Here is a 23,522-nt window from a genome sequence, read left to right as displayed (position 1 = left end):
GATAAGCCATGAAGGCAGTGGCATCATACAGTATCACTTATGTGCATAGATGGGGAGACTTGCTAGCAAATCACAAGTTCAATTTTAGAATTTTCTGGGAAATTTTAAAGTAGAACAGAAGTCTAAACAATACCATCTTTGCATCGTATGAAATCACTTCATTTTCTCTGTGAAATTATTTTAAATGTTTGTTATTTTTTTCAGAACTGGTTAGATTCTTCAAAGGAAATTAAGAGACAAATTCGAAGTAAGTACTTATGTATTTGGATGTTATGTTCCCTTTTTTTTTGCTCACAGAAAATTTCTTCCTAAACTCAGTAGTCTGGATGTTGATTTAATTGAAACAGCATTAAAAGAATTTATATCTGATGACATTCAGCCTTAGAACAAAAAGCAAAGCTTCTATTTCTGTCCACTGTCCAATAAGGAGAGAAAGGATTGCTCAGACTTCTGCTGTAGAAGTTAATGGCTGCTATAGTGGCTGCTGACCCAAATTTTTCTGTATTGCATTTGACTAATCAGTAGATAACTTTTGCATCCCAAAAGAGTAGATGTTATTCAAATTTTGATGCTGATATTTGGATTATGAGATGGAAAAAGTTAACTTGCAGAAATGGTCGTGGTTGATGCTGTAAGGCTTTCAAACTTCAAAGACTCACCAGAAGAACATGAAACTACAAAATAAGAATCAGTATGTCTTACAGAAGTTGTATATTTTTTTTAACCTGATCAGTCCAGCACCATTTCCACAATGGAAATGGATTAGAGAGAGAGCACTTGGAACCTCAGACTACTCCCTGGAATGTTTGACTGAATCTGTTTAGATCTTTCTGCTTCCCTTACGAAGTATACACAGAGTAACTTATTTTACTCTGTTTCCATAAAAGTCTGTCAAGTATTTCACTTGGCATGTAGCTTTTGTAGTAGACAGGAGCAAATGATGAGTATGTGCAGGAAATACTCTTTCTGAGCTTAAATGTCTCAAAATAAGTAGCCACTATGAAAGGCTAGACAACTCTTAACTGACACTCTTCTCATTGTTTTATGTTTGTGGCCAATATGATTTCCTCTTCATGTTTTTGTGTTTTTTTTTTTGGTGGAAACATTATTTCTAAGCAGCTGACAGGAAATGTAAATGGGGAGAGAAAGCAAATTTTTTGAAGAGGTGATGATAAGACTTGCGTGTCTACATTTCCAACACAACAAGAATGTTACTTAAGAAACTGACTTTGATCTCTTCTGGGGCATATGATCCAGTGGGAGTACTTGTAATTAAGAACAGCATTGTGCTAGTTACAATGGTTAACAAGCAGTTTCTTTACTATTTCTAACTTCTTTGTAAGGCAATGCTCGCATTTTCCAAAAATGGTAGTGGTGTTAATTCTGTTTCCTTTAGACCTTTCCCAATTGGTGAAATCCTTTACTATGTTGAGGAAGGTGTATTTTTCGTTTTCAGTGGATAAATTAAAGTTACAGAAGCTTCATTGACGACTATTTTTTGGTCTAATATGCTGTTGTATAAACAAACTAGTCCAATTAAAATGCTGAATGTACTTGCATGCTTATGCAATTGCAGAAGCCATCTGCAATTGCCCTTTTAATAATGGAGAAGTTGCAATACTTATTCCATAGAAATGTGAGGTCTTCGGTTAATATATATATATTAGTAGTCAATATATATAGTAGTAGTTTCATTAGGTTTTAATATTTGACAAAAGACACTGATACTTTCCATGCTACTGTCTTGAGTAGTGATCTGCATGCTATAGAGCATCATCTACAGCTATCATGAATCTGAAATGTAAGAACTGGCCTGATATTTTTTTGGATGCACTACATAATGTTTTTTAATACTGTGTAGTACGTAGTCCAAAAATATTTTAAGGGAATCTGATTTTTCATTCAACATGAAGACCTGTGTTTCTGTATTGGAGATCAAGTCCAGTTTCTTGAATTAGGCATCACAATTGAAATTTTTTCTCTGGTCTGTAGTATTTCTGAGTTCATAGGCGTACTGCATGAAGTAAACAACCAAGTGAGAACGCCATTTCAAAGGTTTCTACAATGAAACTTTCTTACACTGATTTTCAAGTAATGAACATACTGTTAGTTGTGTTCTTTGTAATCACTGTATTAAAATTTCCAGATATTGGAATGTACTGTGAAAGCAAATTTTCTCTCCCAACTACGTGGGTACTAAGTAATGAGGTTTCTCTTTGTTTCAGGCTTAGTTCTAGTCAAGAATGGATATCTTATGTACAAAAAAAAATTCAGTTAAAATATATTTAAGATACCTGTAAAACCTACTAGCCCATTCGAAATGAGGAAAGTCATTTCTTTTTCTTATGTATAGCATAAACTGAAGCACTAACATGCTAGTTGAGCATATCTGGACAAATATATTGATCTGAACACTCAAAGGTGTTGAATTTGGAAGTGGAGTTCAGCATGTCACTTTTCAACTTAATATTTATAATAATCTGTCTCTCTTACATGTGAGCAATATCAATACTCCACATATGAGACGCTTGTGTACCACCCTGGGGAAGATGAAATTAGAATCCTGTAGTCTCCAGCAAGTCATGGTCTGCATCAGACTGTCTGTTGCTGAGATTCAGGGTCCCCAGGTTTTGTGGTCTGTCATCTATTCACATTGGCCTTTGGCTGGGCAATTATATTGGACCTCAGCAATTACCCATATACCAATGTTGCTGTAGCTAATGAACTTGGTCCACAAATTACTGTCTCATTTCTCAAGGCTATGAAGGTGGCAAAAAACTTGTTTGGCTTCACTCAGCCTGATCTCTTCAGGAAAATTAATTCATGACCTTTTTTAAACTCATGTAATTGGATATCCACTGGCATATGATAAAACCTCTAATTAATTCAGTTATGGACAGGTATGACATTTCTGTCACTAGCTTGGAAATTGATACATCCAAAGTGGATTCAGGCTTTCATGAAACTTAGAACTTCAACTCTTGCATATAGTGAAGGGACAAACAGTAGGCACTGACTTTGGAAAAGCCAAATTGCAGACTTCATGGAAGGTATGGTGTTTTACCTTTATATAAAATTTAATATGAGGTTTTTATCTATGCAAGATGTGGTACATGCAGTTTGTATATAGTACATTCAATTCAGTTTTGAGTTTTTCTGAAGTCATTCTCAGTGTAGAAGAATTGAATGAATAAGCCACATAAAGCTGGTTTTACTGTAGTATTAATTGCAATTGAAGATCAATCTCCTGTCTGCAGTTTAAATGTTCACAATTATATTGTGGGTGAAGATTAGAGAAGATTAAATTCGTAAATAAAATTCTGTAAGAACAGTGTAATACAAATTTAGAATTTTGCAACACTGTACTACCACATTTTACAATTTGTACTTAGTGTGAAGGGAAGTTAGAATTCATTAAGGAAAAGGATTGCATTTTAAATATACAGCTCTGATTTTATTGCCAATAAAACATGGCAAGCTCAGGTTAAAAAAGCGTATATATACGTGTATGTAGGGTCACGTTAAAGAAATAGATATAATAAAATAACGTAAATAACTATGCATGTGTAAAATTTGTACCTAACTTCTAAGCACATCACACTGGAATGTAGTAGTGAAGAGCAATAAGCACTGTGCTAAGGGAAGAGTTGTCCTGTGGAAGCGTTCCTGTAAGTCTGCTAGTCATAAAAATTGTTTTGCAGTTTAGAGATGTCTGAGTTTGTGAGCTGGATCGTGTTGGTCCAAAAAGGTCTGGCTGCACTCTGGTTTTGTTAATGCAACTTTGAAAATGTGGGCTAGTTGTACAGCAACTATATTGCTTTGACTCCCTGGAAGGTAATTTAAGGTATATTATAGACATAATTTTCTTATCTTTATGGGGCATTTGACATCTGTCTGTGAGCAGTTCATCTGTCCCAGTCACACAGTACCCTAAAAACGTTAGCTGAGAGACAGGGATCATGAGTAAAAGCTATAAATGCCGTCTCTGGAATAAAAACTCAGTGATTTCCAGTGTGAATGGCATGAATCATGTTAATTGTATGTTGTTAGCTGGTTAGTTATTGCGTTCTTTTTCTCGAAGAATGTGCCTAAAGCTGCCACAGAAGCATTTTTGAGGTAACAAACTGTCTAGAAAAAAAAATTTGACATTTCTGTAGCACATACCATTAAACATTAAGACAGAGAGCCTTATCAGGAACAGAATGCTAAATATCACTTTAATATCAGATTTTTTTGTTTTTGCTGTCAATTCAAAGTGCCAGTAATAGCATGCATTGTTGTGTGAAGACAATTGTTTGTGTGCCTCTGTTATGTGGCTGTAAACAGTATGCTGTATTGAAGTATAAATATAGCCTGTGCACATTGTAATACTGTACTAATTGTAATAAAAATGATGGGTTATGTTCTGAGGATAAATGTGTTTTTAGGTAAAGTACCAGGTCATCAACTGTCCAGAAATTATTTAGTAGAAAATCAACTACAACATTTTTTCTGTGGATTAGTTGTGGGAATTAGTATGAGCAGACATGATTCTTTTCATGTAGTCTGTAGATTCAGAGGATTTGTGCTCTTTTTAGCTTTTAGAAGTGTTTTTTCTTTTCCAGCAGTGTCTAGGTCTCCTAGTTACAGAGCTTTCTGAAAGCTAACAGTAAAAATGCTGACAAAAAAGAGAGAGAGGTTAAGGCCAAATTTATCTGTGATTAGCTGAACTGTAGTCTTAGACCAGGAAAAACTGCTTCGCATCAGGAAACTGTTCCATTCCAGGAAAACATTGTCTGGTTGCTACCTGTGTGGAAGGACACATCTTACTTCCATCTTTCCTGCTCCAAGCTCCTCCACAGTACCTGTTAACATAACTCTCGCTAAACACTGTTTGCATAGATATTTTTGGCTCAATTGCTTCTTGTCATCAGTTTGGTTTACTTAATATTAGCATTAAATGATGGTGCTAGTCTCCTGGGAAATACGTTAGTCCACTTCCATCATTTATTCCAGATTTAATTCTGTTTGTTCATAGTGTATTTATAAATTATTGTTAGAAACTTAACATATTTTTCTTCATTCTATCTTGCACTAGACAGCGATAGATAATGGAATGAGGTGTATGTTACCCAAATCAGTACTATGTGTACATCAGATAAATTAGGCTTTCTTGTTCAAGGCGATGTACCTTATTTTGTAAGCCAAGCTATCATTGTCCTAACAAATAATTGATAACTGGGATCATGAAGATACATTATATCCCTGCACTCCCAAAAGGAAATAGTGACTTAGCAGCCAGGGAGGAGGATGATGACAGTTAAGCAGACTTATGCAGAAGTTAAAATGCTACAGTGAATAGTCACGTCTGAAAATATGAAGTAATTTTTGAAATGTTGAAGTACATATCTTGACACAAAGCATCTTTTCACTTTTAACAGCTGTGAATTTATTATTTCTTTATTTTTAGGAAAACAACCTTAAGCAAAAATGTTTGCACCTGTAGCATAATGTTGGAAATGGCATTTTGGTCATTTCTTTTTTTAAAATAGACATTTTTTGAAGCATGATTTATCGGAGTATGGCAACTTGTTAAAATCTTATTTAAGAATAAGATATTCAAAATTTAAAATATTTAATAATAATATTTAAAATCTTATTTAAAATGTTTGAATTTGGAAACTTTTACATTTTGTCAAATTATTACTTTCCAATGAACATACTTCTCTTGCACATAGTATTATAACAGCAACATTCTTAGAATGGATTTTCATTATTTGAGTGACTTAAATGTTTCAGATTTGAAAGCTGTTCTAGAACTAGAGCTATGATTAAAAGCAGAATTTCATGCTTTGCCAAACTATTACTCTAGTTTTAAGTGCTTTTGTATTTAAGATAGGCAATTACAATTTTCATATGTGAATTAAAAAAACATAATTACTATTATAGTTAAAGGTATTATTGTTTAAGAAAACTTAAATGATTTTAAAGGAGAAATGGCTAGTATTTGTCTTCTATGCATTCAGTATGAAAATGAATAGTTTACTTTGTCTTTCCGTTGTATGCAACACAGACTTCATATTGACATCTCAAGTTCATAGTTACTGTACAGTCTTGCAAACTACAATCAGTTTAAACAGGGAGATAATTAGCCTTGGAAGAGTTGGAAATAAATGCAGATTTAGTGCAAGCAGCTATTTATATTTGAATACAGAATATCTGAAATGTTTTATGGTTACATATTATGGTAGTTTTCACATTAAAAACTTCTGTTGTTTACATAACTTATTGTTAACATGTTTAATTTTTAACATGTTATGTTTTAGCTTTCACTGTATGTATGTCTGATAATGAATATAATGAATGGTTCTTGCTAATATACTCTCAAAAGAGGAGAAATAACTTTCAAATATTTTCAAGGTTTCAGTGATCTAAAGTTTGCACAACTGCCTTATTTTTTTCTGTAAAACTCTTTGCTTGCTTCAACAATTTTGAGATTAACAATCAGATGTTTCCTATATTTAGGTTTACCTTGGCTGTTCACCTTTAATGTGAAATTTTATCCTCCTGATCCTTCACAATTGACTGAAGACATCACTAGGTACGTACAGTTCATAATTTTTAAACTTAAAAGTTACTGCTATTTTATCAAATTAGGCTTCTTCACTTTCTGGATGCCATAACAAGTTCTGTTACTGTAGAATGCTATAGATGTTCTCATATCAACTACTTTCTGGAGTGTGGGCACAAAGGAGTCCCTTGGCATGGAAGGCATCTTGAGGAAGCAGGAGTACCTAGCAGGGTATCTCTCAAAAAGAATGAGAGGCCTTTGTTTCTTCAGAAAGAAGCATTTAATGATAAGTTGGGATATGATTTGAGGGGAATGCAGGAGGGGGAGATGAGATGGCACCATGTATGAAGGAAGACAGTGGTTTGTTTTTGGACTGCTGCTTTATTATAAAGCAAATGATGGTATGGGGGTGGTGTTTTGGAGAGCGAAGCTTAAGGGTCCCAAGGTATTTTAGTTATCATCCAGCTTATGTTGTTGAAAATGTAGTATTTGTAGTTTAAATAAAACCGTAAAACATGGAAATAATTACCTTGCTTAGAAGGCAATGGGATAAGATCTAATGAGATCTAAGAATGAAGTACTTTCTAAGCACCTAAAATATAGCATTGTAAGACTAACATAAGCAGTGTAGGCAATAGGCTCACTTTTTCAGGAGTTATGGCAAACCTAAGCACTTTGTTTGAATTTGGAGTTAGTTAATTCTGGTGAGGTGGGATATGTCATTACATACTGCATTTAATCAGTTCTCTACACAAAATAAGATAGCTACATGAGTCTGTAGTTGATATATTACTACAAATAACCTAAGACACTTAGTATGCAGCGTATTTCAACTGTGTCTGTTTAGTTTGAAAGTTTTCAGTGTCAGTTGGCGTTCAAATTGCATGTTCAACTGATAAAGCGTTTTTATGATTATAGCTTAAAGCTAAATTCCTTAAAATTTGAACTTCATTTTTAAAAATTTTTTTAATTAAATATCTGTGCTAGGGCATGATGTTTCCTGATTGTTAACTTGCTATATTTGGTAGAAGACTATGTGCAGTACTTGAAATAGTAAATTCTAATATATACGTGGTTTAAGGAAGGCAATTATGGTTTCAGTAATAATACAGATTTTTTCTGTCTATTACATTACTTGATGAGCTAGTGACTGTAAGGTATATAGGTTAGAATTTTCAAGCCAAAGGGAAATTTCAAAGGAAATGCATGGTTTTTACTTAGACACTTGCAGTCTAAAATGAAAAATGAAGGAGTTCTTAAGTCTACTTTTGTTACAAATTTTTTTTATTCATTCACATATTCGAAATCAGAATTTTTCTTGTTCTTCAGATTTATGAAAAGTAATACCATCTCTTAAAAATGGAAGCGAAATCAATTTATTTTGTATGTCATTATTGCATAGTAAGGTGTAACGAATTATTACTGTATTGGCTTACTTTAAAAAATGCTTACGTTCACATGTATCTGGAGAAATTCTGCCATATCTTATATATATTTTAATTGGTAACTATTCATCTGTTCCCGTTTTTTCACCCCATCCCCCCTCCTTTTCTTTGTCTTGCAGATATTTCTTGTGCCTACAGCTTCGCCAGGATATTGCTTCTGGTCGACTGCCATGTTCTTTTGTGACTCACGCCCTCCTTGGTTCATATACCCTGCAGGCTGAAATGGGTGATCATGACCCAGAGGAGCACCACGGTGACTACATCAGTGAATTCCAATTTGCACCCAATCAAACTCAAGAAATGGAGGAGAAAGTAGCTGAGCTACACAAAACACACAGGTCCGTCAGATACAGTGGGATGAAATTAAATCATGCTGTCATATTTGTTACCATTTCTCTTAAGAGCTTTTAAACTCCTAAACTGAAGCCTACTGTTGCTCTGGAAGTCTCTTGCTACATAACTGGAGTCTCTTAATTCCATGTGTTTCAAAATCTCAATTTGAAAATAGTAGCTTCACTAAGATATCAGAAGAGAACATTTGGAGAAAATATTTTATCCAAGCATATGAAATAGTTGTCTAATTCATGGCAATGTAGACCTAAAAATATTTTGAAAGTGAATATGGAAACCTAAATTAAAGGAATATAATATGCTCTGAAAGAACAGTTTAGCTGTTATGTCAAAAATGCTATTGATACCTTACAAACTGACATTTTTCTGTGTGTCTGAATTGCAGAATTCCTGTTTTGGTTCTTTGTTCTTTTGACAATAAACTCAAGGTTTGTTCAATGGTTTTAGGGGCTTGACGCCAGCACAGGCGGACTCCCAGTTCCTAGAAAATGCTAAGAGACTTTCCATGTATGGAGTGGATTTACATCATGCCAAGGTATTGGGGTTTGATTTGGTTTTAGAATAGTGCTTGGTATTAAAGAGCATAGTGTATATAGATTACTTGATTTGAAAGTGTTTGGATCTTCAATGCTTTCATATAAGCCTTTTATCTCTTGGTCATGATAATTATTCTGTTAACAGCTTTGACATCCTTAAAATTTATTTTAAATTTAGTTTTATTTAATGCACAGACATATGTGCATCCTAGAAAGAATATTCTAGAATATTCTAAGTAAATTTTAAGTGTCTGGGCTTTGATCCAAAGAGTTGGGGCTATAAAGTAAAGCCTAAAAAAATATGTAATTAGTTCTGAAATTCCACCAGAGTTAGAAATGAGGAGTATGGGTGGGAAGAGGTCTTGAGGGAGGGTACTTCTCAGAGGCTTTTCTTTTTCACCCCTTTGGATAAGTCAAATCAAAATTGCATTACTATTAGGATTTTTTAATGTAAAAATCCAACAAGCCAACTAACTCTTTCCCCCCTTTCAGTCCCTCCCACAAGTCCAGAGTCTCAAATCTTGAGGAAAATTAATGCATTGTAAGCATATCAATTGTATATATAAAGAAGAAGAAAACCAAGACTTCAAAATACTGGAGAAACATTGGACTCCTACAGAAATTTTGTGCACTTACATTTGCAATTTTCCACAGACTATTCCTGTGTTCTCTTAGAAACACGTGATAGAAATATGCTTACATTTTTATTCATGTACATTAAATATGTCTGGAATATTTATGCATTTTCTAATAGAAATGCAGCATGGCAGTTCACTTGTTTGCAGCACTTTAAGGAACCTGCATACTTAAGAGTTTTATTGAGCTTTCCTTTGTCATAGTGAAGTATCTGAAAGCATTAGAACTGCTGTTTGCCAGAGTCCACTTGCAGTTAATTGTTATGCCGGTAAAGCAACATTTAATGATAGTGTTAGCATTTGATGCAGTTGATTTGTTGCTTGTGAGGACATAAGATTATGCCATATTACTCTGCAGTGGTACAGCATATCCAAGCCTTATCAGTAAGTGATTGGTTCTGTAACCTGCTAAACTGGCATCAAATGCTGTCAGTGGCACAGAACACTAAGAAACCCTGCATGACAGCGCTTTGATTGAAATTATGCTGATATTTTCAGCCAGCTATCCATTGGTTCCTGTATCATCTTAGGAACAGTAGGTGAATGTAAAAGATCACTGTCACCAACTTGCTCTGACTGTAATTGATTGTTGGAAAGATCTGTTCTTACTTTCACTTTTAGTATTAGAAATCAAATCATTGGTACACCCACCGTACTTCTCATAGTTGAGTTCGTCCTTATTGGCAGAATATCTAAGTTTCCCAGAACTGTGGTAAGTGCAGATAGAGGAGTGCCAGTCATTACTGGAGTCCAAATCCTTTCTTATAAAATTGTTATGCTTGGTCATTTCTTATTTAACAATCTCAATGTCATGTCTCATATTCAAACCTGAAAGACCAAGTCCCATTTGCCTTCTTCCCTCAAGGTTTGCCTGAGATAATTACTTGTTTGGAATGTTAATAAACTGATTTTTATGAAATTGTCTCATACACGATAGGATTCTGAAGGTGTGGATATCATGCTGGGTGTATGTGCTAACGGACTGCTCATTTACAAAGATAGACTCCGGATCAACCGCTTCGCTTGGCCAAAAATTCTGAAGATTTCCTATAAGCGAAGTAATTTCTACATCAAAATCAGGCCAGCTGAAGTAAGTAATACCTTTCTGTCTTGCCTTTTTTGTCTGATCATTTCTATCCAGCAACAGAATAACAGCCTCAGTTTTTACTAGGCATCCTGGAAGGCTTATGTTGGATTCGAGCAGAATTTAAGAGCGTTTTATTTTTCTCATCAGATTCTACTGCTTGTATTAAACACTTCTGATTAAACGCTTCTGATGATTAATGAATGACTCCAGCACTTTTTTTTTTGGAGGGGGAAGGTAATAGATGCAATCCTGTAACTTATTTATACTGCAAGTAAAGCTAGTTACGCTGGCCACATTTTTACAAAATTGCAGTCCCTAGGGAGAGTCAGCCTCTCTTCCTCTGTGGATATAATTGTTCACTAAATGTCAATGCCGTTAGTTTTATGGATGTAACCAAAGACCTGAGTTGTCCTGTAGGGAGCTCTAACTTCCTGTTAGCTGCTGTGGAAATATTGAATTCAACTTTTTTTTCCACTTACCGTTATAAGGTTATGGGAGTCAATGAAGGAGGGAGGTTTACATTTTGAGCACATTTTAACTGGAAATTCTTTGTAGAAAACAAAATAATGAACTCTTTAAAGTATACCCTAATATGTTTAGGATGGTTTTTGCTGTGTGAATAAATCAAGCAAAAGATGTTAATGACATTGCAGAGCTAAATGGAGGAAAAGGTTTGAATTTATTCCTGAATTATTTTGGGCAAGTTATGTACTGTCTGCTAATCTCAAATTTAAATTCATGAAAACTTTAAATGGCAAGTCACCTTTTTTCCCACAGCCTTGTATAAAAGCAGTACTGCTACTTTATGCTGATACAAAATCAGCTGTAGTGCTTATAAACAATTAGGCAAGTTTTAAAGATATATTTTTAAATCTATCTTAATTTTAGTTCCCAGAACTCTTAAGTCCCCCCCCCCCCCCCCCCCAAAAAATATTAGCCTTTGCACAATCTCATAAAGCTAACTCATCATTCTCAAAGCATTTATTTTGTTTGCACACACCTAAAGTTCACAGAGTAATTCCCAGACCTTGTTTTGTTGAAAAAGGTTTTATTAAAGTACAGAACACTATCAGTTTGAAATCACTGAAGTATTTTAGTGTAAATAGACTTTACATGAAGTGACAGGAGCTGTATTTAGTTTAAATGACAGTAGTGCAATACTTACATTGTACTTTTGTAACTTCTGGAACAGATGTATAAACAGATGTAATATTTTTGCTAAAAATAGATATATAATGAAATGGATCAGTAAGAGTGACACTGCAATATGGATTTCAGACTGGTATTGAATCCAAGGAAAATGTGCAGCACAAACTGCAGTACAATTATTTCATGCAGTTTAAAAGTGTATTGGGCTGCTAGTCAAAAAATTAGCAAGGAACACTGAAGGTAGTATTGGATTTCTCAGAAGAGTCATTAGTACAGATAGGAAGTGATAATGTGTTTATTACCTGTCATGACTAGCCCACCCAGTATAATTATATTAAAAGGCTGGAAACTGGTATTTTTGAAGGCTTACAACCTCTTATGACAGGAGAATTACTGCTTGTTGTAGTAATGGAATTATCTGAACTCTGCCTTCTAGTTAATAGCCAGCTTAAGGAAATAGGTTAATTTATTTGTGGATTCTTTCCAGCTGGAACAGTTTGAGAGCACTATTGGGTTCAAACTGCCAAACCACCGGGCTGCTAAAAGGTTATGGAAGGTTTGTGTGGAGCACCATACTTTCTTCAGGTAAATAATTCTCTGCTTCCCCCATTTTGCCAGGTATGCTCATATCTTTCTTTGAAAGGATATGAGGAAAGCTGAGAAGGTTTATCCCCTCTTTTCCCCTACATCCTCCCTCTATTAACACCTCTTAGAAGACATCCTACGAGTCACTGACATGGAATTACCAGTTCTGAAGGTCTGAAGTACAAATAAGTGTCATTTAAACTTTCAGCATGCTACCAGTATGGAACTAAACTAGTAATCATACATAGTATTTACTGAGAGATCTACTTTTCAGAACAAGCTAGAGAGCCAATAGACTCCTTCAAAAGAAGCTGTGGGTTTGACAGTTAATCTTTATTCACTGCAGTTTTTTCAGTATCTTCTGCTGTTTAAATGCTTACAGCTGAATTTTTGCTTGTTTATAAACTGGACTGAGTTCACAGTCATTCTTTAAAGAACAGAGAATCACTTGAATGAACAGAGTGCTGTTTGTTTATGTAATAAACCCTAGCTTAGAATCATAGAATATCCCAAGCTAGAAGGGACCCACAAGGATCATTGAGTCCAACTCTTGAATCCCCAAAGGACCACCCAAAAAATTGGACCATGTGTCTGAGAGTATTGTCCTTAAGCACTTTCATAGAAGTGCTTAGAATTTTCTCTGCACTTTTCTCAATAACTGCCAAATGCACAATTCTGAATCAATTATTGAAACTACAGTCTATTTGTCAATGACTACTTTAACAACAGAGTTGTTTCTCTTTCTACTTCCAGCATTAAGTAATCTGAAAAATCTTCATTCTTTTTTTATAATAGCACAATCTCCATGAAGGAGTGCATGTACCCATGCAGCTCAGGAGTAATAGATTTAGGCTGAATTTCTTATGCATTGAATAGGCATTGAATCTAGGTTTCTCACTGTAAAAAAAAAAAAAAGGGCATGTAAAGGGTTCAGCTTTCTCCTTCAGTAACTTTTTTAATAAAAAATAGTGTTTTAAGATGGATCCAATCCTGTCGCTGCACTCTAGGTATAAATTGAACATATGTGCTAGGCAGAGATATTCAGAGGACTTGAGGAACATGATGCTTAGACAATTCATATGTAGAACTGTCTCATTGGACAGTTTCTGGATTCAGATTATCATTGAATGTAGAATATAGTTGAATGCAATATTAGTGTTTATGTTGAGATTGACAATCAAAGTACTTAATTTAAAAACACTTAATTTGAAATGATTATTTTTTTCATGCTTACTATAACTCCTTAGTTAAGTTTATTAACCTAAATAGCCCATCATTCTATATTTCTTCAAAATTTGAAGTCTGCTTTGGCTGGTGATGTCTGTTACCACAAATGGCATACAGTTCTTTTCTGCAATGGCAAGAACATTAATGCTTTTCAAATAATTCATGCAGTGGCCTGCATGAACTACATTTCCTATTTTTACAGTAATAAAATGGACCTAAATGGAGAAGAAAATCTCATGGAAGTCAAAAATCCTAAACTGAGAACTACCATTTGCAAATATAAAACTTCTCAGGAGTATTAATATGCATCAGATAATCTTACTACAGATATTCTGACATAATAAAATTAATTGGATTTCAGTCCAATCAGAAGTGGCTTTTCCTAATCAGGCATGACATGATGACAAGAATTATGTAACATATACTTCAACCATTCTGTAAAATCCATATACTCCACTGATGTCATCAGACAGAAAATCCTCAAAACCTCTCATCCTGGTTTAAAAACAGTAAAATAAATCCAGCTCTGTCTCCAAAGATAAACGGCAGAAGCAATTGCTACAGTGCAAGCTATAGTTTTTTCATTTCGTGTGTATTGTTCATGTGTACCACAGTAAATTGTATTAAATCTAGATGTACATTTTTAGCTTCCAGACCTCCCAGCATGCCCTATATAACATTTTAAGAATCCTTGTATTATTTGTCTTTCCAATGTTTCAGTTTTTCTCAAATAATAATTGCACTAAGGTCCACCTTCTTATAAAGTATGGGAAATTCACTGAGCATGTGAAGTCATTTATAGAAATTTGCAATGAACTATACTGAAAGTGACAACTAGAAGGCACTGGATTTGCTTGTATCAGCTCAGCCTTATAGGATTCCAGTAACGTATTCAAAGAGCAATAGCTTGCTTTAAGAAATACTGTCAGAATATATACCTACATTAATCTTTTGAGGTAAGCTTAGTCTGCAGCTCTAGATCTTACCCAAAACATGCTTATAATTCTACTTTATGATGTCTTATTTGAACTTTTCAAGATAGTTTTAGCGTGTCCCCAGTATGCTTAAAATGATGCAAATATAGTCTTCAGTTATTTTTATGTAATTAAACTTCTAATACAAAAAAAAAAAATCAAATGCCCTTAATCAGGAAGTAACTGTTTATCTTGTGTTTTCCACATTCAAATATTAAAAGTTTTTCTCAGCAGGGTGGAAGACAAAAATGGCAGTTAGTGGCTTTGCCAAGACTGGGAAATAAAGAACAGAAGGAACCTTGGAAAAACACTCTTAGCTTTTTTCCTCATAATGCATAATATACTCTCTTTTGGAAATAATGTGGAGAAATATATTTGTGACAAAGATTGCATAAGGCTGTTTTATAGAAGCAAGAAAAGTGAAGCTTCCGATACTTGTGACTTTGTTATATGTGGCCTTAGTGCAGAGGGGTAGACTAGTCTGTCCTGAGAATTGTTTTCTTTTAAAATATGTTGGAACCCATTAGGAATCAGGTGGATGCGTATGCATTGTAGGCATGCGTGATTTGGATCCCTCTTGTTAGCACCCTTGCAAAGATATAAACTTCCTCTCAGAGAAAATGGTAGCCTTCTACCTCTCTCACCAGTCTTTTTTTTTTTTTTTGCAAAGTATCTGAAAATCCTCCAGTTTTGCTGAAGTATCTTTAAAATGACTGTCAGTTTTCAGAAACCACTATTGGAAACTGTCTAAATATATTCTGGATCTGATTCCACTGTCACAGATATTCCCTGTGCAAATGGTTCAAAAGAGTAGAACGAAGTCAGCATCCTATGTCTCTCTGGCACATCTGTGCCATCCTAAGTACGATAGGCATGGTAGTTCTTGGTTCTGCTTGAAAGAAGCTGATGTTCAGAGGGAGAATAGGACACGGAGACTCCCATGCTGGATAAGAGTGTATTTGCAGTACTATGTTGATTCAGGGGAAACATCAAAGACCTTTCTAGAGAAGCTGAGACTGAGAAGAGTTCTTACAGTGATGACTGTTGGTCCATCAACAAGGATGGTACTGGAAGAAACAGTACCCTCTGTGTTGAAGTTGATGGCTCAGACTTCAAAAGCAGAAAGTATAAGCAGTGAGGGTATAGAATGAGAACTTGAGGTCTTAATAATGAAATGCAGGGAGGTTTAGAGGACCTGTCACTTAAATTCATGTAATGTCAAAAACTGGTAGAAAATTGCAGAATATCTAGTAGCAAATTCTGCTGGACTGTTACTAGGAATTTCTCTGACACTGACTCCAACACTTAAGTACAAAGGTACAAACATACATATCCAGCATTAATACTACTCATAACTGAATCTTTTTTCACCCTTTTCATGATATGCCTTTTTCCCCACTCTCCTTATATAGGGAGAGCATCAACTTATACAAATCTATAAACCACAATGTAAATAAAACAGGGTTTGAATCTAGCTTATTAAACTTCTTACTGATGAGTGACAATTCTATATCCATGTGAGCCTTTTTTTTTCCCACTTGATTCAGCCTGCTATGCAGCTTTGGGACACCATTCCCTCCCTAACTTTGAGGAGTAGCAGCTGCCATATTGGTACCTCAGAATATAGGAAAGACAGTGGAAGTGGTGTGTATGGTTTCCCCTACAAGTAATGTTCTAAGGAGAAAAATCTGAAAGGTATTCCCCATAAACTTGAAATTGCCTCAGCTATCCAGAAAAAATGCCATTTAATCTAGATAGCATCAAAAGATAAAGATTTTGCTTAGTTATACTGTGGAAAACGTGGTAATTATCATCAGCACTTCAACTCTAAATGCAAATACTAAATAATACGCTTTGTTTTAGAAGTTCTCAGATTTTATGATAAAATCACTTTTTAGAATGCACAAATCATGCCTAGTGAACTAAAGTTGTAATATAATAAGTACTGTTAAAGTACCTCATTACATAGATAAAATAAAGCCTTTACAATTGACTTTACCCATATTTGCTTTTTAGACTTCTATCACCAGAACAGCCTCCAAAAGCAAAGTTTCTAACCTTGGGTTCTAAGTTTCGCTACAGTGGACGTACACAAGCACAGACACGACAGGCTAGCAACCTCATAGACAGACCAGCTCCATACTTTGAACGCACTTCAAGCAAACGTGTTTCCAGAAGTCTTGATGGAGGTATGCAATTTGACATACTTATTCAGTGTAATGATTATGTTGTGTGTTGTCACTGCTCTGAGTGACATTTAAAATTGGTGACATCGTGGATGTCTAAAATATCAATTGACAAGTTTGTGAATTTCTGTTTCTGATGGGTGGAGTGAAGAATAGCTACTTCTGTTACTTATATATCAATTTTAGGTTAAGCAGTAAGTTCGGTCACTGCCTAAATTGTATGGCACTGCTGTGAAAATATGGAGCATTCTAAATTAGACATGTACTTCAATACTCCTATCTGTTTTACTAGATAGGTATGCACTATATGCTGTTGATTAGACTTGTATGGTCAGTGGCATTATTGACCTGGGTGTGTCTCTCTGTGCCAAAGTAGAAAAGGTAGAGCAAGTAGTTTCTTTTGGTTATGTATAACTTTGTTCAGTGTATTGCTATTCTGATGTGCTTCTTGGTTACTTCCATGTTCAGCCCACAAGCTTTCTGTTCAGGTTGTACGAATATCTAAAATGTGTGGATACTGATATTTGGTCTCTGACTAAACAGAAATACCTTCTGATTTCCTTTACTGGGAACAGACAGACTTCGCAAAGGCAAGTATATCAGTAGTATGTGCAAGAGACGTAGAAGCACATGCTTTACTCTAAATTGCTTCTGAAAGATACAACATTAAAAAAATCTTCATAAAAATGACAGTTTGACTTAGATTCAGGCATACACAACTTTACTAGAATAAAAGTGAACTGTAACAATGGTGTGAGTGTTGCTACAATTAAGCTAATTTTATCTTATTTTCTCCAGAAATGTTTTACATAGAATATTTTTACTTTTCCAAATCTTCATTCTTCCGTACTGGGGCAAATGAGCAAGGGACTCTTACTTGGGAAACCTACATATTGTTACCTTCTGAAGACCTAAGCAAAAATAAGAGGCAAAAGCGTGTGATCTATTAGCTTGTGATGAGTTGCTAGCTTTTGATGAATCCTTGTAGAAACCAAAAGACTTGTCACTACATCAGTATAAACTGTCTGATTCAGTTTATTTTGGCTAGAAACAATTTGAGTTCTGCCCAACTCTCAGGGATTGCTTCAGCAAGCCTTTCAGGGGATCTCTTGTGCTGTAATAGTTTTTTTTAAACTGTCATGCAAAATAAAATCCTGTCCTTTCTTCAGGCAGTAGTCCAGATGTAGGTTATTCTGTGAGTGTACATTCGAAACTGGAGAAATCCTGGAAAGTGCACACTGAATCCCTGCCTCTTCTTCCTGGACAACAGCATGTCCAGTACCACTGTTCCTCCCAAGTATCTGCAGTTGAGTACTTCATCTCTCTGAGTTAGTCTTAATAACCTCACTGCACCCCTGCTTGAGGGACCTCAGCATGCTGGAGAAATGGGCTGAAAGAAATTGTAATGAAATTCAATAAATATAAATGCAGACTCCTGCATCTGAGGTGGAATAATACCATACACCACTACATGCTGCAGGAGCGACTGCCTCGAAAGCAGCTCTGCAGAAAAGGATCTGGGAGCTCCCAGTGCACAAGTTGAATGTGAGTCAGCGGTGTGTGCTTATAACAAAGAAGGCCAGCTTCTGTTGGACTATTAGCAAGAGCATGACCAGCCCGTTAAAAGTAACAATTACTTACCTCTATTCAGTAGTTTCTGAGACCAAATGTGTAGTATTGTGTCCACCATTGGGCTCCCCAGTACAGGATGGGCATCGACGTACTGCAGTGAGCCCAGTGAAGGGCCACCAAGCTGGTCAGAGAGCTGGGGGCACGTGGTGTATGTAGAGAAGCTGAGACACGTATAGTCTCCTTCAGCTTTAAGAAAAGGGTGTGGGGAGATATCCCAGTCTACATACAGGGAAGGTATAGAGAAGATGAAACCAGACTCTTCTCAGAGGTGCCCAGCAATAAGACAAGGGAAAGTAGACGCAAGTTTGAGACACAAGAAATTTCAGTTAGAAATAAAGATTTATTTACTGAATTATTTTGAAATACTTTGGTAATGTTCACAACTCAACTACACAAGTCTCTGAGCAACCTGGTCTAATTAGACGTGCCCTGAACAGGGGAGTCAGACTAGCTGAACTCTGGATGTTTTTTCCAACCTAAATTATTCTGTGATTTGTTAAGTTACTCTTGCCCTTGTGGAACTTGAGAGACATATACCCAAGAAGTGTTCTATTTGCCATTCAAGAAGGGATCAGAAGCTTAAGTTGCAGACTTGCTAATTAGAGACTACCTGAAAGCCTAACCTTCAAAACTGAACATTTGCCATTAGGAGGCCTTGGCTTCTCAGCAGTTTAAGTGAGAGCCTCTGATGTGGATCTGGCTGAGACTGTTATCAAAAACTATATCCCTCAAAGATTCTCAGAGAAAAGCCTTTTTGAACTTTCAGTGCTTTGGCTTTGTAAAGTCAAAACTTCGGGGGCATATGAACGTTCTACAGAAGATTACTAAATGAATGAAGTTTATATCAAAGTTATGCTTCTTAAGGCTGCTTAACTTAATGAACTCTCCTGTACTCCATTCCTACTATTTTGACCAAGCCAGCCATCCTTATTTGGAAAAGAAGAAAAAAGCCATCCTGCTCTAATGAGCTGAATCAAATGCTGAATCAAATAAGAGGGGATATCCTGGTTTTGGCTAGGATAGAATTAATTTTCCTCCTAGTAGCTGGTATGGTGCTGTGTTTTGGATTTAGGAAGAGAATAATGTTGACAACACACCAATGTTCTAATTGTTGCAGAGCAGTGCTTACACTAAGCCAAGGACTTTTCCGCTTCCCACACTGTCCTGTCAGTGGGTCAGCTGGGGGTGCAGCTGGAGCTGGGAGGGAGGGGACAAACCTAGGACAGCTGGCCCAAACTGGCCAAAGGGATTTTCTGTACCATATGGCATCATGCTCAGCAAATATATGGGGTGGCTGGCTGGGGTGGGGAGTACCGGCTGCTCAGGGACAGTCTGGGCATTGGTCAGCGGGTGATGAGCAGTTGCATTGTGCATCACTTGCTTTTCACATAATTATTATTATTTATTTTTCTTTTCTGTCATATTAAACTGCCTTTATCTCAATCCACAAGTTTTTTTTTTTCTCCTGATTCCCTTCCCCATCCCAGAGAGGGATGGGGTAGGGTGAGCAAATGGCTGTGTGGTGATTTGCTGCCTGCTGGGTTAAACCACAACAGGGGAAAAAAGCAAAGGCCTTTCACTCTCTTGTTGTTTATGTTACATGAATATATTGAATATATATATGTGAATTTCCCCCTTCCATTTTTTGCAGGCATGTAGGGAGGAAAAGTCTTACTTTCATTGGGCTGTTTCTGCAGTGCCAAAAACCGTGAAAAATGCTAAGCTTCCACAACAAAAATACTGTGACAGTTATATGCATAGATATTTCTATATTGCATTAAAACGGTCCTTTCAGTATGGTGAATCTCCACAGAAACAGTCACCTATTTCTGTTTTGTTATAGTGATTAACACAGTCCCAAGAACTGTATCTTTAAATTGCCATCTATGAGTAATCAGAAATTTGATAATTAAATACCTACTTGATTTTGATTTTTTTCCCCTTGCATAGTAGGCACACATATGACAAGGGGGCATTGCTGTTCACATCAGTGCAGTAAGAACCATAGACTTCGTGTAAAGCCAAGAAGCTGAAAACTGTTGTCACTCAGTAACTAGCCTGTATTCCTCATTGCTGACATCACCACAAAATCATTTTGTTAAGTCTTGAAAACAAAATGTTCTAACTTATTTCCAATTAACCAAAATTATTTGATTCTCTAATAGCTCCTATGGGTATCTCAGACCAAAGTCTGCTAAAAGATGTCCCTGCTACAGGAAGGCAGTCTGCAGGAGATAAAATCATTGACCTTGAAGCTGCTGGGCAAGGCAAGTTGAAAGAAGGTGGCAGAGAAGATGATGTGAGCCCGCTCAAAACTCCACAGTTAGAGTTGACTCAGGATGGAAAGGTATGGCTTTCGTTTGCACCAAGATTATTTGTTCATGTGGTGTGTGTGCATGTGTGGTTATTTAGTGCCTATCACTTCTAAGCATCACACAGAACACCATATTAAATATTTGAACAAACCTGTCAAGTATTTTGTGTAGGTTTAACTGGAGTGTATATATAAGGAAAATAAAGGCAACCTTCTGAGTTTCTGGGTTTCTTTTAGTGCTATAAATATAACTTGAATTTTCAGGAAGCTTGACTGAGTTCTGGAAAACTGTTTCAAAGGGTAAATGGTACTTTGTTCAATTCCTTGGTTTGTTTAGACCTAAAAATTGTTAGCATATCCACAGTTGTATGTGCTATATGAATCTGGGTATATTATGACTGCTTTTAAGTAATTATAAATGACAATCTTCTTGTTTTAGTAGTTACTGCAGAACTATTTCATCCTTTAAACACTATGTTGAACTGAGGTACAGATTTATATGGAAAGTTGAGTATTTCGGTCTGTTTATTGCAAACAACCGTTTACTTGTCTTGTGTGTTGGAGTTACTGTGGAAGTGGGTCAAAAATTTGAACTTAGATCTTGTAGAATTTCATGTAAAAATTTCCTTCCAGAGTGTCACCTCAAACCTTGGAGTTATGTGATATAATCTGCTGCTCTTCTCCCTGGGATATCACTTCTGTTATTTCTGGCAGTTCTTCAGAAATTTCTTCCATATTTAAAATAATTTTGTTTTCACACATTTTTGGAAGTTAGCTATCCTTTCGATTCCTAGGGTGAAGTTTGGACTGCTGAGTTTATCCATACATCTTACATGTTCCTACTACATTCAAGTGTAGGAAGGGAACAAATATCAGTGGTTGCATTTTTGTTGTTGTTTGCTAGCTAGCTGAAATGATTTGGAATTAGTCTAGGAAAAGGCGCACACAGATGTTTCTGATGGGAGAAAAATGGTTAAATTACTGTGTTTTGACTTTGGGCTTGGTAAAATGATGTTTCTCCCTTGTTTCCAAAGTGGCAGTATCTTTCAATCTTTTAATCAAGAAAAGGGAGGAAAAAAACCACAGTATTTTGGGAAGTTGTTCCATGAAGCTGATCAGTAAGGTTTTGTTACACATGCCAACTCTCTGTACAGCTTTCTTTTCCCCCTAAAGCTCTCTTTAAGTCTTAGAGGAAATGGTTACAAACCTGAGAATCAGTGCCAGCTTGTCTTTCATGTACTGCACTGTGCCCTGACCTTTCTGCCAAAGCTTTGAATGTCTGTCTGCTTCCATCTGCTGTAAGTGACTATTACAGTTCCAAAGTGCACAGTTCTTTACAGCCGGAGAACAAAACGTTCATAATGGGTTCAGTTTCATAATCCATAAAATAAACAAGTTGACTGTTTGTAAAACACAAAGGGATTTCTATTTTTATTTGGCATTTCTATTGCATTAGTAGAGGTATCCCAAAGTGTGTAAAAAAAAAAAAAATCACTAACGAATAATTTCTCTTTTCTCCTTCTTTTTGTGCCTACAAACTTGCATTTTGTTGTACTTTCATTTTCCACTGTGCACAGAATTTGTTTCTTTGGCTCACTCACATACACCCACCATCACTACCCATCCATTCTGTGTCATCCCATCTCACAAACCTGTCACCTATCCCTGAGATGGACATGCTTTCAGATATTTCAGAGGAAGATCCCCTTGGGGAGCCTGTCCTTACCATTCCAGACATCTTGGAGTGTAATTCCATGAGAGAAACACCAGATCATGATAAAAATAAAATAGGTTCACCAAATAATAACTTTGAATCTATGAGAACCCCTGCTAGTCAAGGCCCCCCTGCTGTGGAGGGAAAAATCCTTAAAAATGACTACAAAAACACTGAGTTGTGTGTCTCATTCAGCTATATCAAATGCTTTTCTTTTAGTTTCCGCTCGCTGCTTGATGAGGATGGTTATATTAGTTTTCCTAGCCTTCCTGATATTTGCATCTCTTTCCTCCCACCTGGCCTTCAGCACTATGTTCCTATAACCTCTCCTTCCTTCATCCCCTCTTTTCTCCTTATCTTTGTGCTGCTTCTCTCTGCTTTCCAGTCTATTCCTCTTTCACTCACATTTTCCCTTCCTCTCGCTCTGTCCCTCTGCTACCTGGAGCCTAAGGCGACTTCATTTAGTGCCTCTTATGACAATGACCTGAATGACAAAGCAGAGGAAGAGGAGGTGTGTAATTCTGTTGCTTAAATGTTGACACTGTGCATAGCTATTATGCTAGCTCTCCCAGAGGCTTCCTCAGTTTTACACACTGACAGGGATATGTGTATGTACATACCTGTATAAATGTAAGTAGGCACACACAAACATGCATCTCTTTCTAACTTCTCTCGTTTGTGAAAAACTGCCATTCCGGGATTTTTAGGCAATAGCTAGCTGGGGTTTTCTTGTTCGTTTGTTTTCCTGAATTCACACAGCATGCATAATTTCATTATATGTAGCTCACTATCATTAGAATATAGCGTAGCTTGTAGTTCAAAATGTTTCAGAGCGCATAAATCCGAATACTGGAATTGCTGTGAAATAGTGTATCTGCAATTATTATTAGATAGTAACAGTAAAAATTTGTGCTGTTTGCATTATCAGTTTGTGTGTTAAAATGCATGTCTCTTGAGTGCGTTGACTTTGTAACGCATGTCTCAGAAGTTCTGTTAAGATCTGAAAAGTGAAGTTCCTTAAAGCTGAGTTTAAAAAAGTCAATGCTTAAAAATCACCTTCTTGTTGTTCTGGATTTCAGATGTTTCTGCTCTACAAGGGTTTGCTCAAAGTTGAGTCTTTCTAAAACATTAAGTGCT

The 23,522-nt window shown here is 36.1% G+C and overlaps 1 protein-coding gene across 42 annotated transcripts in view; it reads left to right on the top strand.

The window, feature by feature from the left end:
- EPB41L2 (erythrocyte membrane protein band 4.1 like 2) overlaps positions 1-23,522 on the top strand; it is a 109,880-nt gene that overhangs the window by 64,700 nt on the left and 21,658 nt on the right. For all 42 annotated transcript variants that reach the window (XM_035538487.2, XM_035538479.2, XM_035538475.2 and 39 more), the window contains 8 exons: positions 205-247; positions 6,505-6,580; positions 8,115-8,333; positions 8,794-8,881; positions 10,455-10,607; positions 12,241-12,338; positions 16,556-16,728; positions 20,523-20,704. In XM_035538487.2, the coding sequence (XP_035394380.1) occupies positions 205-247; positions 6,505-6,580; positions 8,115-8,333; positions 8,794-8,881; positions 10,455-10,607; positions 12,241-12,338; positions 16,556-16,728; positions 20,523-20,704 (1,032 nt within the window). The remainder of the gene's footprint in view (positions 1-204; positions 248-6,504; positions 6,581-8,114; positions 8,334-8,793; positions 8,882-10,454; positions 10,608-12,240; positions 12,339-16,555; positions 16,729-20,522; positions 20,705-23,522) is intronic.

The sequence above is a fragment of the Cygnus atratus genome, chromosome 3 (genome assembly GCF_013377495.2).
Source record: "Cygnus atratus isolate AKBS03 ecotype Queensland, Australia chromosome 3, CAtr_DNAZoo_HiC_assembly, whole genome shotgun sequence".
Classification (NCBI taxonomy): domain Eukaryota; kingdom Metazoa; phylum Chordata; class Aves; order Anseriformes; family Anatidae; genus Cygnus; species Cygnus atratus.
Note: the sequence above shows the minus strand (reverse complement) of the source record. Positions and strands in the feature narration are given on the sequence as shown.